Source organism: Sturnus vulgaris, chromosome 5 (genome assembly GCF_052056855.1).
Source record: "Sturnus vulgaris isolate bStuVul1 chromosome 5, bStuVul1.hap1, whole genome shotgun sequence".
NCBI lineage: Eukaryota > Metazoa > Chordata > Aves > Passeriformes > Sturnidae > Sturnus > Sturnus vulgaris.
This window is the reverse complement of record NC_142247.1, coordinates 10,852,406-10,867,723: the sequence shown is the minus strand read 5'-3', so window position 1 is coordinate 10,867,723 and position 15,318 is coordinate 10,852,406. Positions and strand designations below refer to the sequence as shown.

The window sequence follows — 15,318 nt, the reverse complement described above, 5'->3', positions numbered from 1 at the left end:
TCAATGTGTGTGTGGAGGTATAAATGCAAATCATGGCCCGTTGGAAAGACCAGCATTTTGAGAACCCTTATGGGAAATGTGGGGCAAGATGTCTCCCTCTTTGGCTCTGACTCAAGAAAAGAAGGGGGGGAGAAAAAAGCAAAGGTAAACTGCAAATCTAGTAATTGGAAATTACTGAAAACAGCTCATTAGTCATCTTGTTGTCTGTTTGCACTCTGTCACAGCCTCAGCCAGAGCCATTAGCATGCACCACTGCACACATGCATTGAACACCTACAGTATGTGCTGGAGTCATGCTTGGAAGGCAGCCACACAATCCTAGAAATTTCAAATGAAAGCATGGAACTGGAATGGAAACAAATCCTGTGAAATGAATGAAGAAGCAAGAGCTCTTCATGACAAAATGCCTTCCCTGCACTCAGCACTTACCTGCACCAATACTTTCAGAAGAGTTGTGGCTTTGGAGGTGTGTGTGAGTGCATTGGAGTGCATTTGGGAGCAGAGGCTTTGTGGGGGAGGGAGGTTTCAGCTTTCAGCTTATCGTTTGGTTTTTGGTTGTTTTTTTTTTCTCCCCCTTCCCCAGCTCCACATTTTGCAGACGCTGACACATCACTATTTCTGGCCAGAAAAGCAGCCTATTGTCTTCACCCCGAGTAGCAGTGCCAGTATCACTCTTTAGATGGACTAGTGGGGGTGCCTGGAGAGCATTTTGGCTAAATCCCGTGTCCTTTCTTTTGGACACTCTATTTAAACACCATGCACGGCACAGAGCCTGGATGTGCTGGGGAATCTTCCCCTCCCCTCTCCTTCATGGGCTACTATGTGCATTATTAATTCTACTCATTCCCAGTGAAATTTCTTTTCCCCCTCAAAAGAAGTCCTCTGTCTCTTATCCCCTTTTACCAAACCATCAGCTCCAAATTCTGTAGTTACAAAGTGCTGGACGCTGCAATCTGCCTGAGTCGTCTCTTAAGCTGAGTCAAAATATCCCTCCAGCTTTCACCATTTCCCCCTCCTCTTTTTCCATAAAGCTTTAGATCTGGGCATCTTAAGTCCTGCCAAACTTTGGCACAATCCCCTGTCATGTTTGCATTAGGAAATGCTAGAACAATACAAGTGAAGCCAGGAGATAATGGGCTTCCAGAGAAGTGTGGTAAATGCAACACTTGAACAACTCCTTTGACTTTCATTCTGTTCATAATTCCACATCCTGGCCATTTGAGATCAGTATTCCACATTCAGCATACACAACTAAATAATATTACCCAGTTTTGAACTTCCAAAATCTAATTAGCATGGGAGTCCTATAAACTGTATCTCATGGCCCCAAGAAAGGAAGAAACAAAATATTATTCCTTCTCCTTCTTCTTCTTCCCTGTCACTGACTCACAGAATTCTTTCCATAGATTGATGAAATTCAGTTTTGGCATGACTGCTACTGGCTGACAGCTCCAGAACATTAGGTCTCTGGTGGTTTGAAATATCCTAATTTTTAATCTAACTCATTTATAAACTGATTTTATTTTACAGAATTGTTGTCTCTATTTTACCTGTTTAAAAATTTCCAATAGTGTTTATCTATCTGATATATCTACAGTATAATCCTGCTCTCCTGCTTTTTGCTGAGTTTAACAATCTGACTCTCCTAGTCTTCTTTCAAAAGGTAGTGTTATCTGAAGATACACGTCTGCATGGGATTAGGAAATACATAAGATGTTCTATCTGCCCTAATTTAGAGTCTTCTGAGTGCTGGGATCTTATCTCAGGCTTCTATCCCTTGCATTTAAGTGCTCAACTCTAATCAAACTTCCCTGAAATGTAGCTTTTTGACTTATTTTTTCTTAAATTTCTTCAAAAGGATTATGAAAGGCCATTAACTTGCAGTGGATCCTCTTGGACCAAAAAAGAATGAACCTTGAGATGGAAATAATGAGCGCTTTGAAAATCAGTCCAGAAGTTAATTTTTCATTTCCGTGGCATTTCCAGCCCATGGATTATGAGAATGATGATATCAGGATCACATTCCAAACAAGTTTTATCATAAGTCTCACTAAACAGGCAAAATTAAACAGTATTTTCAATGCAGCACATTTAATTTGAGCACTTTGTAAACTGATTGAAAAAATTAACAGAACGCTCAATAAAGATGGCAAATTTCATAAAGGCAAATGCTCCACAATTTTATAAAATATGGCCTATGAGATCCCTTTCTGGGAAATCCATTTGGAAACATGGGTCACACCTGTGAAAGCAATTTTGCACCCACAGTACTCATCAATGAAGCCTATTGATCTGTCAGCCATACACAGCACGAGGCTGAACATTCCCTAATTGATCAGATGATTAATAACATTCTTGTTATGATCAGTATTTTTGCAGACACCCTGACAGAGGTTTTTTCACCCTAACACCAATGATTTCTTCACTTCTGCTAGTGGATGGGTAAGTATTGGTTAGTATAGTTAAACAAACAGAACCCGGAAAAACAAGTGCAGTGAAAAAAAGAGAGAAGTAAAAAATAATGATGCTGACTCCACAAAGTCAGGGGTTTGTAGCATACTACATCCATGGATCACTGATAATTTTGCCCACACCATTAAAAAATCCACAAAAGGCGTGAGACCAAGAATCTCAAAAATACCTTTGACTTATTACAACCACATTCACCAAGACAAGTCAACTCTGAGAACACCTTCAGTGTCACTCAAGCTCATGAGATGAACTTGTGATTAATCCTGCTGCTCACCTGAAATTTCCTTCTGGCCACAAAATACTGCATTCTCCTGATGACTTTCACAGCTGTTCTGTGTGCTTCAGTCAGTCTGCCAAGGAACACAAACACAGACAGACATCAGCTGGGGGGGCAGGAGGGAGGAAAAAATGTCTTAATGGAAGATGTTGACTCCAAGCAGCAAAATCTACAACTGTGTTTTATCTTTACAATGCAAAACTGCAGTGTAGCAAAGCTGTGAGTGCATGGACGCTTCATTCTGCTGCTTTGCCTTCCTGCAAATTGTGGTTCTAAGTATTCAAAACTGATAAGTGAGACAATGAAAGCAGGTGTACAAATACATGTGGAAGGGATTAGACAGGATTACTGTCAATGCACACAACTGGCATCAGTTTGAAGAATGTGAAATGTTTTTAGAACCATGAGTGCATTCCTTGTTTTGCATTTACTGAGTGTTTGCCCATGAGCCCTATTGCACAGAAATTAAGTCTTTTAAAAAGTACTTTGAAGGAAGGAAAAATCAAAGTATTTTAAAAACAACTAAATAAAAATGAATACAACGCATCCTCTCAGCACACATTTGTGTGTCTGTGCTGGTATTCAAATACAGAACGGGACATTTTATAAATCAGCTGTATCACTTCACCTAGAGGATCCTGCATTTGCAGAACATTAATTCTGCCACTTGGCAGGCAATTAATTACCACACCTTTTCTTTATGGTGAATCTTGGCAGGGTAGAGAGGAAACAGGAACATGGTAATTATGAGTATTTTCTTAAAGGACTGACTCCTTCCCCATGAACTCCTTTATTCATTCAAAATAAGTGAACTAAAACCAAAATTTTGTTTCTAAGGAAGCTGTATTGTTGGAAAATCTATGTTCTATATGGACATCATCCTTGACATGTGATGATAATCCCAGGAAAGCTTTCCAGCAAGAGTCTCCTGAAAACACAACCTGCTGCCTCTTCCCAGTGTGTGGGGAAAAGGAAGTATTGGCTTGACCACTTTACTTGGGTGCCACAGTTTAGAGACAAAGTCTTCAAAAAGTGGGAAGGTTACAGTGGGTTATTTCAAAGTGAAGGAAATAAAGGCTAAACAAGCAGGGACTGTGTTTTAAAAATTAGCATACTAATTACTTTTTATAATTATTCTTTGGGGAAAATACTGCTTATTATAGAATAGGCTGAGTTGGAAGGGACCCATCAGGATCATCGAGTCCATCTCCTGGCCCTGTACCCAAATAATCCCACCCTATGCCTGAGAGCTTCTGATCGGGTGAACTGCCACAGCCACAGGCTTTTAAAATAAGCTTTCAGTAACTTTTTCTTGCTCTTTCCACTTCAAGTCCCAGAAGAACAATAAATAAATGCACAAATAGGTGCCTGTCCTGCTTATATGCCCATATTTCATTTATCTGTGTATATCCAAGCAGATGTCCACATAAATACATGCACACAGGCAAACACACAGAAGACAAAGCAGGGTGAGCATGACTGAAGAACCACCTTTGTTATACACCACCAGCAGCACTGCTGAGGAGGAATTTTTACATTTGTGTAAGCCTATCAAGGGGATTTCAGAAGTGTCACTGACGAGCTAGCAGCAGTTTAGCCTGCAGGACCTTTATTATGGTGGGAAAAAAGCTCAGCTTGACACTGAAGTCCCCAGCTGAGCTCCTGTGGCTGCTGACTAGAACAGAGATGACATTCTGCTTACAGATGGCACAGAACTGATAGAGAAATATTTGTCAGCCCCTACAACTATTTTTTTTTTAATCACCAGAAAATAATAATAGTTTAAGGTTTAAGGGTTAGCCTACCTCCCTTATGTAGCATAAAAACTCATGTTAAAATAAAAACTTGAAATTATCCCCTAGAAGTAAATGATGTGAAACTTCATATATATACTTGAGGGGTTTTTTATTTGACTAATCCATATAAGATGGTTCAGGCACTGTTTAAACAGGCTTAAATAGACAAGTTTAAAGAAGTCAGAGATGGAACCAAACCAAGGCTGTAGTTTTGTCCCAATTCCCATCCTTCAGCAGAAATCAGGGCTACAGAACTTTTTCCACTGTGTTATCAAGCTAAAATTTTCAAAAATATGAGATTGAACTCTTGGAACTTGATGCACAGATGAACAGGCCTCATTTTTAGAGAGAAAAGTCATTTATTTGTGAAATATAGTTAAGAAGGTCACCCAACTATCATTCCAGAGCACTTGATATCATGTTCCAACTGGCAAAACTCACACCAATCTCATTGGGAGAAAATTCTGAAATAGAAGTGACTGCTTGGTGGTCACTACTGTTAAACTGAGAATCAGAAATGTGTGAAACCTGACTTTGATGGAAAAATAGCTTGAAAAGGTGCAAATCCATAGACTGATATATGGATAAGTCATCTTAATTGCCCCAGTAAATCCCCAGGGAGCACAGCAGCTTCAGATGAGATAAATCCCTGCTCTGTACAGCAAGCTATCCTCCTGGTGGGGGGGTAGGGGCAGTGTGGCTGTGATCATAAACATTTTTTGAGATTTTAGCTGGTTTTCATAGGTTTCTGACCACTAATGCCCATAATGGGTAATTACAGCTACTACTGACCAGGTTACATTTATCTCTGAATGTAGCCCAACATACTAAACCTTATATTTTATCCCAAACCCCTGGATTGGGCAAAACTCTTTCAGCCTTGAAGGTGTCGCTCTGTCATGTGCCAGAAACATCCACCAGGAGAGAGCAAATGGACAGAGATGCTCTGGGCCCTGATTTGGTAGTGCTCTGTAGGAGCACAGCATCACTTGCAGCCAATCTCCCAGATATTTTAGGATAAGCAGCTGATGAGAGAACGGCCTAAGGGGGGTGTGACAGACACCCCATTTGCACACTCTTCCCATGTGGCATTTTCCATGGAAACAATACAGAAAGGGACAGATCTACACAGGCACTGTGGTTTCTAACTCCCTCGGGGGTGGGGATTTATCCTCTTCCATAGCCTGGCTCCCAGACAGCAGGACCTGAGCACTTGCTCTAAGCAGGAACAGGAGTGGGTGAGTGCTCACAGCTCTGTCCCTACAGAGCAGCCAAACTCTCCTGCCTCTGTGCACCAGAGGGCAGTGCCACACACACACACAAGGAGGTGCTTTCCAGCACATTAAAAATTAAATTGTTTTAAAAATATACCCAGAAACCCAAGCTTAAGCTCTCCTCATAGGGATGGAGACCACACTGAGGTGGGGTGTGTGGTTTGTATTGAGTGGGTTGTTTTGTCTGTATGTTATGCTCAAAAAATATAATTAGAGCTTTATTGACACACAATTCCATGCTTTTAACCTAAACAACAGGAAATAACGTTTTGTCAAAACCCTCTCTTAAAACGCATTGTAAAGGAGAAAAAAATTACATTTGAACAGAAGTGATCTGACTTTGGGGAAGTTATGAGCACATAAATTAATAATTGAAGCTTGCAACATCTGTAACTATAATGAATACCATGAAATGTCTACTGAAATAACATATCCTTGGATCCATAAATGGTACTGACATCATCTCTAACTGTCTTCAATAGGACCCTAGGCAGTATGTGTTCCTTACCTCTCTGCTCAAGGATTTCTCAGCAGGATGCTCAATTTTAAAACGGCTCAAAAGGGCTCAAAACTATCCTTAATTACAACGAGTTGTTCCTAGTTTGGCTCCTGGACTGTCGCTGTGGTAGGGCAGGAAGGAAAGGGAGTGGGTGGTGGTCCTGGATCGTGGATGCTCACACAGTCCCCACCCTGGTGGGATGCTCAGAATCACTTGGCAGCTACTCTGGAAGGGCTGAGGAAGCCTCTTGACTGGCTCAGGCTCCCCTCTGCAGGTTCTGGCTGTGCCTGTGTGGGTGCAGAGCCTGGTGGGACAGACAGCTGAGTGCCCAAGGGCCACTGCAGCCTGGGTTTGCTCCTCTACTCAGCACTGAAAAGCATCACTTTCAGCTAAAACACTTGGATGTATTTAAGAGCGCCTTTTTTTTTTCCTTTAACTGCAGAAAGACTGTAGCTTAAGCCAAAGAAGCCAAACATTTTCTTTTTTGTTGGAAATAATTGAACCAGAGGAGAAAATAGAGATGATGAAATCCAAGGCAACTGTAAAAACTATCCCGCAGGGATGTTTTTATAATCTTTCTTTGATATAGCATTCTGTTTGTTATAAGCTGGTGTTGACCAGTTCAGATGTACTCTTTTTCTTCTTCTATATGGAGTCTGATGACTTCCAGCCTAATGTGCTTTGGAGCAGTCAGGGAATATTTTAAGTGAAAAAAGATGCCTAAATGGACCCTAAAGCCAGGCAGAGTTACAACTATTGCAGGCCATGCTGAGGTACAGCTCAAGTCTCTAGACAAGCCTGTTATCAGTGGGATGCATTTTCAGGCCAGCAGCATTTTTTAATCATTTGAGTTGACTTCAGTGTAGGGATCAGGGAAGGGATTTTGCCCAGGCTGGGCTGCAGGGTGGCTGCAGATAGTGGAACATGCATTCCAGACTGGTTTTCCTGACATTTATTCAGGTGTCATGAATTAGAGGAGTTATTCAGTGTAACATCATGAGTTGTGGGAAATAAAGGCCACTTCAGCAAGGTCAATTATAGCTCTCTGTCCCAATTTGCTAAACTTGTTTGAGGATACACGCTCACATTACTTGGGTTGCTGCTGAGCTTCTTTCATTTGTCAGATTTTGATTTTTTAGCAGGAGCACACATACAGAGTCATACTAACTCTGTTTTAACACAGGTCCCTGGATGGTTGGTAACTCCTGCCCAGAGTAAGATACAGCATCATCTGGTCTGGGGCTGTCCACTTGGCATTAGTTTCTAAGGCAGCACCAACAGGGACTAGATCAGTGATGGCAACTGAAATGTACAGAAGTTACTTGAGAACTCAGCCCTCCATGTGCCTTTTTGTTTTCCCATCACATTTAATTAAGATTATTCGCTTTCCAGCTCTGTTTCTGGGAAGAACATCGATTCCTAGCCCAGACTTATAATTTTTTTCTATGTGCACTTATCTCAAATGGGCTGATATTTTCTTTGGTAGAATTTAAAGGAAATCTTATTTGCACTGAAAGCAAGGGACAAGAAGGGTGGGAACAGAGAAATCAGAAAGAAGATAAAATTAAAGAGCTTCTCGCAGGCAGATGCAGCATTGGGTCCGTATGAAGTCACACACACAGTGTGGACCTTCTATTGCTGGAGAGAAGTGGTGGAAAGACATGGTTCTCATCACAAGGGAAAGGAGCTTATGTAATGTGGTTTTAAAACGGAGGGAAGCTGCAATATTCAAATTAAAAAAAAAAATCTCCTTCCCTATAAATGAAAATATTATTGCCTTCAGCTAAGCCAAGCCAGACAAAATGCCTCGAGCCTTTTAAACCACATGAGTTAAGAGAAGGTTGCAGCTTGAGTCTGACATGCAAACACCTGGAACTGTCAGGCAATGATTCTGATTCCAGGGCTCATCCCAAGCCAGGAGCAGCAGAGAAGTACAACATAAATATAACACGAGAGGTTTCCAGTCTTGTAATATTTCATCAAAGCCTTGTAAAGTACAGATACATCTGGAGCATTTCCACCACTTACACGATGGAAATTATATAAGATGCTATTTGCACTGAAACCTGAGGGAACATTTCAGAAAATGTTGGCACAGCTTTACTTTTCCCTTTATTCCTAATAACCACTCCACCTTAAACCTACCTCATCTCTATTCTAACCATATCCTTACCTGAACCTTTTCAAGCCCGTGTTTGGCTCCAAGCTACAAATAAATTAGGGGTGGCTCCTCTCAAAACAGAGCAGCCTGGAGGCCTATTTGGCTGCACCACGCTCTGCTGACAGCCTCAGTTTGAGAAGGAATGCTGCAGACTGCAAATCCCTCCTCTGCATGTACAATCCCAGGTAGGAGAGAGTACAGAGGTGAGAGAGTGCAGTTTGTGAGGGGCTGCTTTCTGGGATCTGGTTGTTTTGCTGAAGCTTTGTGGGATTTTCTGTCTTCACCCACCCATCCCACATACACTGCTGCCTCTGAATTCGTTCCAGAACACAGCTGCCTCTACTTCTACCTGCCCCTCTAACCCGACCTTCCCTGAAGTGATGGAAAAGAAAGCAGATGTCCTACAGCAGGGAATTTAGGGGCAGGGGAGACAGTGTAGGGACAGGACAACAGCTCTAGGGGCAAACTGCCAGAAGAGGAAAACTAGGACATAATTTAGAAGGAACAACAGGCCAGACAATATATTGGCAAAGGAAACACCACTGGGAGAAGCAGCAGCACAGGCTGATTTCTTCATGTTGTTCAGGAATAGAATAAAGTCAGTAAAAAGCTCCTGAAAATGCTCAGAGGTGGATGTAACCTTCTTACTGAGTGTGATTTCATGAAGAAGAAAAGCCCTTGAACTTGGAGTTGTTTTTCTCAACTGCAGACAGTTGGAGTTTTCAGTTACAAGTTTGTTCTGTAATATTACAAAGTGGGTTTATTGAGGAAGTGGGAGAAAAGCACTGTGTTAGTCCCCTGCTAATTAAAATGCATAATTAAAATGAGTAATTAAGCTTACTACAGAATGCTCTTGTGTCTGGGAGCCCAACTGCCCTTGAACAACAACTCATCTGCTGAACTGTCTCTGAGAACTAAAGTAGCCATTGGATATTGTGGTTACATCTTTCTTCTATTTTTTGTTGGCAGCGAAATAAAAGTCCCTGGTCTCTTTTCTGCCATTTTATTTCTTCCATTCTTTCTGCAATGTCAGAACAAACAAGATGATGTCATAGGGATGTCTTTTCAGTGTGGAAATGCAAACACAGAAAGATTTTCTTTTTTCTTTTTCTTTTTTTTTTTTTTTCCTGAGCAAACAGCTTCTAGAAATTGCCACAATAACTTCCTGTGTTAGCACTGACCATCACTACTGATGGTCCCAGGATAGGTGAAATGCTCCTGTCTCCATGCCAGTTCTCACTTGCTTGGAAAACACCCTCAAGCCACAAACCCTTTCTTGGGATGTGGACAGATGCTGGCAGATAATGACATGTTTTTATCCCACATATTACAACATCCACTGATTCTAGCAGCTAAGTTGGTGTTTTTTTCTTTTTTTTTCCTTTTTTTTTTTTTTTTTAACTTCTCTCTCCTTAAAACTTGGTCTTGATCAATTAATCTTTTAAAAAATGCCTACAGACCATCTAGCTGGTAAAAGACACTGCAGAGACAGCCATCACCAAGTCCAAACAACTTCCCAGAGACGCCTTTCTGGAATCTGAATAGCCTTCACATCTGTGCAGCACAGGAATGGGACAGCCTTATTCCATAGGTTCTGGTTTGCTCACTTTAAAAAAAATGCCACAACAAAAATTAATGAACTTTAGGACTTCATTTTCCTCTTCGCTGTATTCAGCATTTATGGGAACAACGTGGTGTTGTTAATATACACCAATGACTGAGCGCTGTATTTATGCCTCAATGATTTTCTGTCATGAGAATATAATGCCTGGCAAAGACTGATTCTCTGAAATACCAGTTTGTTTGGGGTCATTAATCTTAATTCCTATCTTGCCTGAATAGGAACTGGGTAACAGTCAAGTCAGAGAACAGTTCTGAGAATTAAAACTTCAATGGCTTTTGGGCTGCCCAAGGCTTCACATTTCTTTTAAAAAATGTGTAATTAATTAATCTGCATCAAGTACTAGGGAGAGACACTGTGGAACAACGCAAAATGTTTCTTGTGGTTTTAAAAAACAAAAAACAGTGGCTTTTGGCAGGATCTTTCCTTAGTAGTTCTTGTAATTTAGTAGTTGCAGCAGGAGCTATGGAAACACAACTCCTGGCTTCTTGAACTGATTGATTTAACTGGCCTCTGTGTTTCCGGGTGATCTTGTTCAAGCTCTTTTACCTGGCTGTGCTCTAGTTTATATGTCTATAAAATAGGTGTAAAACCTGTCTAAGTCATGGAGGTGTCATGGGGATTTTAAGGCAATTAGCAGTCCCAAATGAAGTAGTATATTATTTATAGACTGAGTCAGCAGAAAAAAAAAAAAAAAAGAGTAGTAGTGACAATATGTTTATCCCTCAATGGTGATAAGAAACAAGGGATACTGGTCTGTAGGCTTGGGATAAACTGTCAAGTCACTGAGCCCTGAGCAGAGGCTGTTTTCCAAAGAATTTTCCCTTCTCCACCTTACCTGTTCTTCCTCTCCTGAGCACCTGAGCAATCCATGTAGGAATTAGTTCCCTGATCACCAGATACCCGGCAGTGCAAGACACCCACAGCATCTGAAGCCAAACAGGACCATTAGATCATAAATGTGACCTGCTCAACAGTGCAGGGGATTGCATTTCACACAGCTGCCCTTGCCCTGAGCCAAAAACCTTGTGTAGGACTAAAGTAACTTTCCAGAAAGGCATCTGGCGTTGATAGAAAGACCTTTATATACTGTTAAAAAGTGCCTTATTTTTTATTTAAATTTGTCAGTATTCAGCTTCTAGGCTCCTCTCTCCAACTGGAGTAGCAGAGCAATTTTAGCCTTTTCCAGCCCTGTCTTTATTCCAGGGACCTTCAGGGGTGCCAGATGCACTGCCCATGGCCTGGCAGGGAGACCAGGCTCTGGTGTAGGGGAGAGAGAGTACAGTACTGCTCTCTGTGGAATTGCAAGGGGAGACAGAAATCCTACTTTTTTTTTTTCATTATTTTTCTGCCTGTGGTTTAAATCATGCTACCAGTAATTACAGATTCATAATGGAAATGCTTAGACTGGCTAGAATGGAGAATGAATGGGAAGGTTGTGTGTGGAAGTGTTAGGAAGGGAACACCAGCACAAAAAGCCCTGTGAGGGTGGCAGGTGCTAGACCATGAACATCACAGCACAGTTATGAACAGCTTTTGAAAATACCCAATTCAGGAACACAAAGGAACAGGTTCAGTCAGGAACTGAAAAAAGCCACTAAGAGGTGATGGTAGGACAATACAGAACAGGGCTGGAATCTTAAGACACTCTGGTAAGAAGACAGAGTAGAGTAAATAAATCCTAGTAATTCCCAGAGGCAGCAGAGCACAGAGGAAATACAAGATTCTGGTCACTGTCAGCTTCCAAAGGCAAAAAAGGTTTGGTGTCACCTGGAACACTGTGGAGATCCCAGCACGAAGACTCAGTAGAGCATTACATGGCCCTCCACACAATGCAAGAAATCCTGAGCATCCCACCTGGATGCAGAGCTGGGACACAGGCTGGGGGACAGGCTGCTTGGGTGCACACAGAATTGTATTTGTGAGTACCTGTGAATGGCTGAAACTTGCCATCTTCCAAGAAAATGACTTTGCCCTCCACTAATGTTTGGTATCGAGTCTTGTGACCCAATACTAGTTTAGACCAGCAGAAAAGATCCTTGAAAACTGGTTCTCAAACGGATCTCCTATTTGATCACCTGCAAATTCGCCTTTTAAACCCACAGACATCCTCACAAGGTCCATGCAAACTTCCACCACAACCCATTTTGAGCTCCAACATTTTGAGCCAGTTTCTACAAATCCATGTGCCAAGAAAGGATATTGCTTTGCCACTGAAGGAACTGCCATTTCAAAACCAGACAAAAATCATGTATCTTTAAAAATAAAAAAAAATGAGTGTGCATGAACTATTTTGCAGACAACAGTGATCATACTCATAGAACCTCACAGGGAACTTTACGTGACCACAGACACGTATTATTTTTCCACTCTGTATTTCATGTAAGAACATGCATAAAAACCCCACAGGTCTCACTTGCCTAATACTGAAAATATGCAGTGCTTATCAATAGTTTACAGTAGAAATAAATATCTTGCTAAGAGTTGCAAGCATCACTTGTGAAAACAATCACTGAAACCAGAAGTTTTGCTGAGCTGCTTATTTCAAGAGATTTCACTTGCTCACTGAGAAACTACTTTCTGTTCAAAGGCTGTGCATTTTTTCTTTACTTTCAGGAAAAGATGCTATCTCTTGACGTTTTTATTTTTCTGGCAGACCTTTAGCTCAGCCAGTGGATGAACAGAAGGAAAGTGTTCATATACCAATTGCTTGTGACTTACTATTAAAGAACAGGAAAAATTCTGTTTTCAATGTAAGTGAGGAAATCTATGCCTTCACACTCTGGGGAATTCTGATTTTCCTGTCTTTGTTTCCATCCTAACACAAAGGAAAAATACTTTAAAAGTCATTATGAAACAAAAGATTCTGAAAGCATTTGAACCTGAAATGATAAAATGCTTCAATTTCCCCCCTCTATTTTAAAAGCACTTTTGATTCCAAAAAAGAAATATTTTATCCTCTTACAAAATGAATGTATTTTATCTGGTTTATGACCTTTCTCCTCTCTGTAACTGGGACTCTTCCCTGCAAATATACCCTACACTGCATATCTGGTGCAGAATGAAAATCACATGTCGCAAATAAGATGCAAACTGGTTTACAGGATACTACTGAAGAATGGCATATCCATGCTATAAATCCCATGAAACAGCAAATCATCCTGGGAAGACTCAGTATTAGAATGGACTTTGACAATTTTCCACTAATAATAACAGTGTCCTGAATTCTGCCTGCATCAAGTGAGTTTTGTTTTCACTCCTTCTGTTACAAAATTAAATTAATAAAACTTTCACTGCCCGCCAAAGTTTTGTCATAGAAAAACTCCATTTTAAAGTGTTTTTTTCCCCCTTCTTTGAAAGATCATCAGCTCTTTGTTCACTGAAAGTTATTAGCAAAATGAGTATCTGATAGGAGCAAAAGATAGCTATTTACTATTGAGTGCACGAGGTGATCTAATTAACAGGATAATGACCATTAGTGCTTCAAAGTCTCAACCTTTTGGGTTTTGATTTTTTTGTGTGTGTTTTGTTTGGGTTTTTTTAATTGGGCCTTGAGGATGCCAGTACTTCAATCAAAAGTGTTTCTAAATAATTATGCACTCATTTAGGTGGCTAACCACCTGAATTGTGTAATTAGAACACTTGATATAAACAATTAATTATGTTAGCACTGCTGAAGGCTGTTTTTAAGATCTAGATACAGAAATATGTTCAAACAAAGAAAACCCCAAAAACAAGGGGGTCTTTATTTCATTTGACACATGCCCACTGATTGTTCTCTGACAACAATCTGAGAACTCCTCTTGGAAGCTCTGTGTATGAATGAAATAAAAATTGGGAACAATGCTATCAAGACTCCAGCTGAAATGTAATTTTTTTTTTTTTATCCAAGGAACAGACATAGAAATTTCCTCAAATCAGTTTTATCTTCTCCTTGAGCAACTGGCTTTATTCTGGATCTGAAGGAACTTATTGCAGAGATGAGGCAGCAGCTCAAGTATTCACGTACTCAAGCCCAAAATTTCAGTGCTCCAAAAAGTGAAATAGGTCATGACCATCTGTCCATTTGTAACTGCAATAAGAACGTGCTTCTTTTCTAATTTAATTCTCTTACACAGAAGTTTCCCAGCATTCTGCTGTTCTCCAACAAGTCCTCACAACATTGAGCTGGCTTGATAATGAATTACAGGTGTAGTTCTCTAAAAGTTCACAAACCTATAAACTTCAACCCCATTCCAAAGGAGCTTGACACAATTTCTCTTTTTGCTTGGCTATTATGCAAAAAGAAACTATGCAAAAATCTCAGGTTTGGCATGGATTCGAAACAAAACCACTTGAAAGGCTGCAATTTAAAGTGAATTTTCCTTGACAATTTCAGTTTGCCCAAACCTGAAACTCAAAGCAAACCTCAGGGCAGAAGTGCAAACCAGAACAGATAGAAATCAACAGACGTTGACACAACACTCCATGAATCAAAGGTACCTGACTTCACATGACATCAAGCAGAGGTTGACAAAGCAGCAATCAGACAGGAACATTTTTGAGCATGATCTACTTCACATTTAATAAAATAATTCATCTCTCCTATTACCAGTCTTCTAACCACGAAGCCTCATAATCTCAAATTTTAAGTTTTTCTTCCAATTTTAAAATTCTTATTGTCATCACGTCAATCTTTCACAAATTTTCATGCTGTGAGAACTACAGGGAAAATAAAGCCATTTTATTCTACTCAAACCCATCTTTAAATGTGTTCTCTGGAGAATAATCACCTGTGTCTGATGAACTGGTGAACCAGCTGAGTCTGAGTGATAACTGATAATTTCCCTGAATTATAAAGTGTCACAAGTATAATCAAGATAATTGACAATAGACACTTAAAGACTATGGAGACTGTTGAAAATGCACAGGAAGTTTTAAAAAATACATTATCCCTGTGTGTTGTTTTTCAGATACCTCAGGTCGGGTTTTGAAATTTCAGTTTCCATTCCTGGCAGCTGTAAAGTTAAAACCTGAGAGTGTTTACACACCTCTCCTACACCTTCCAAAATAGTTCTTTAATGGAAGTACCTAGGGAATGGGGAACTAGTTGCTTTCCAAATGACTGAGGAAAAGTACCTGCATAGACCAAGATCTGTTCAGAATTAATGAAGGGCTTGATTCTGCAAGTAATTCTGTACATGAGTTATTTCCCTGGGAGCAGGGGCTGTGGACAGGT

At 40.4% G+C, this 15,318-nt stretch overlaps 1 protein-coding gene across 1 annotated transcript in view; it reads right to left on the bottom strand.

Moving 5' to 3' along the window:
- Positions 1-15,318, bottom strand: part of LOC106855798 (potassium voltage-gated channel subfamily KQT member 1-like) — a 408,060-nt gene that overhangs the window by 183,617 nt on the left and 209,125 nt on the right. Inside the window, exon 12 of the mRNA XM_014880742.2 lies at positions 2,747-2,822. Within this exon, the coding sequence (XP_014736228.2) occupies positions 2,747-2,822 (76 nt within the window). The remainder of the gene's footprint in view (positions 1-2,746; positions 2,823-15,318) is intronic.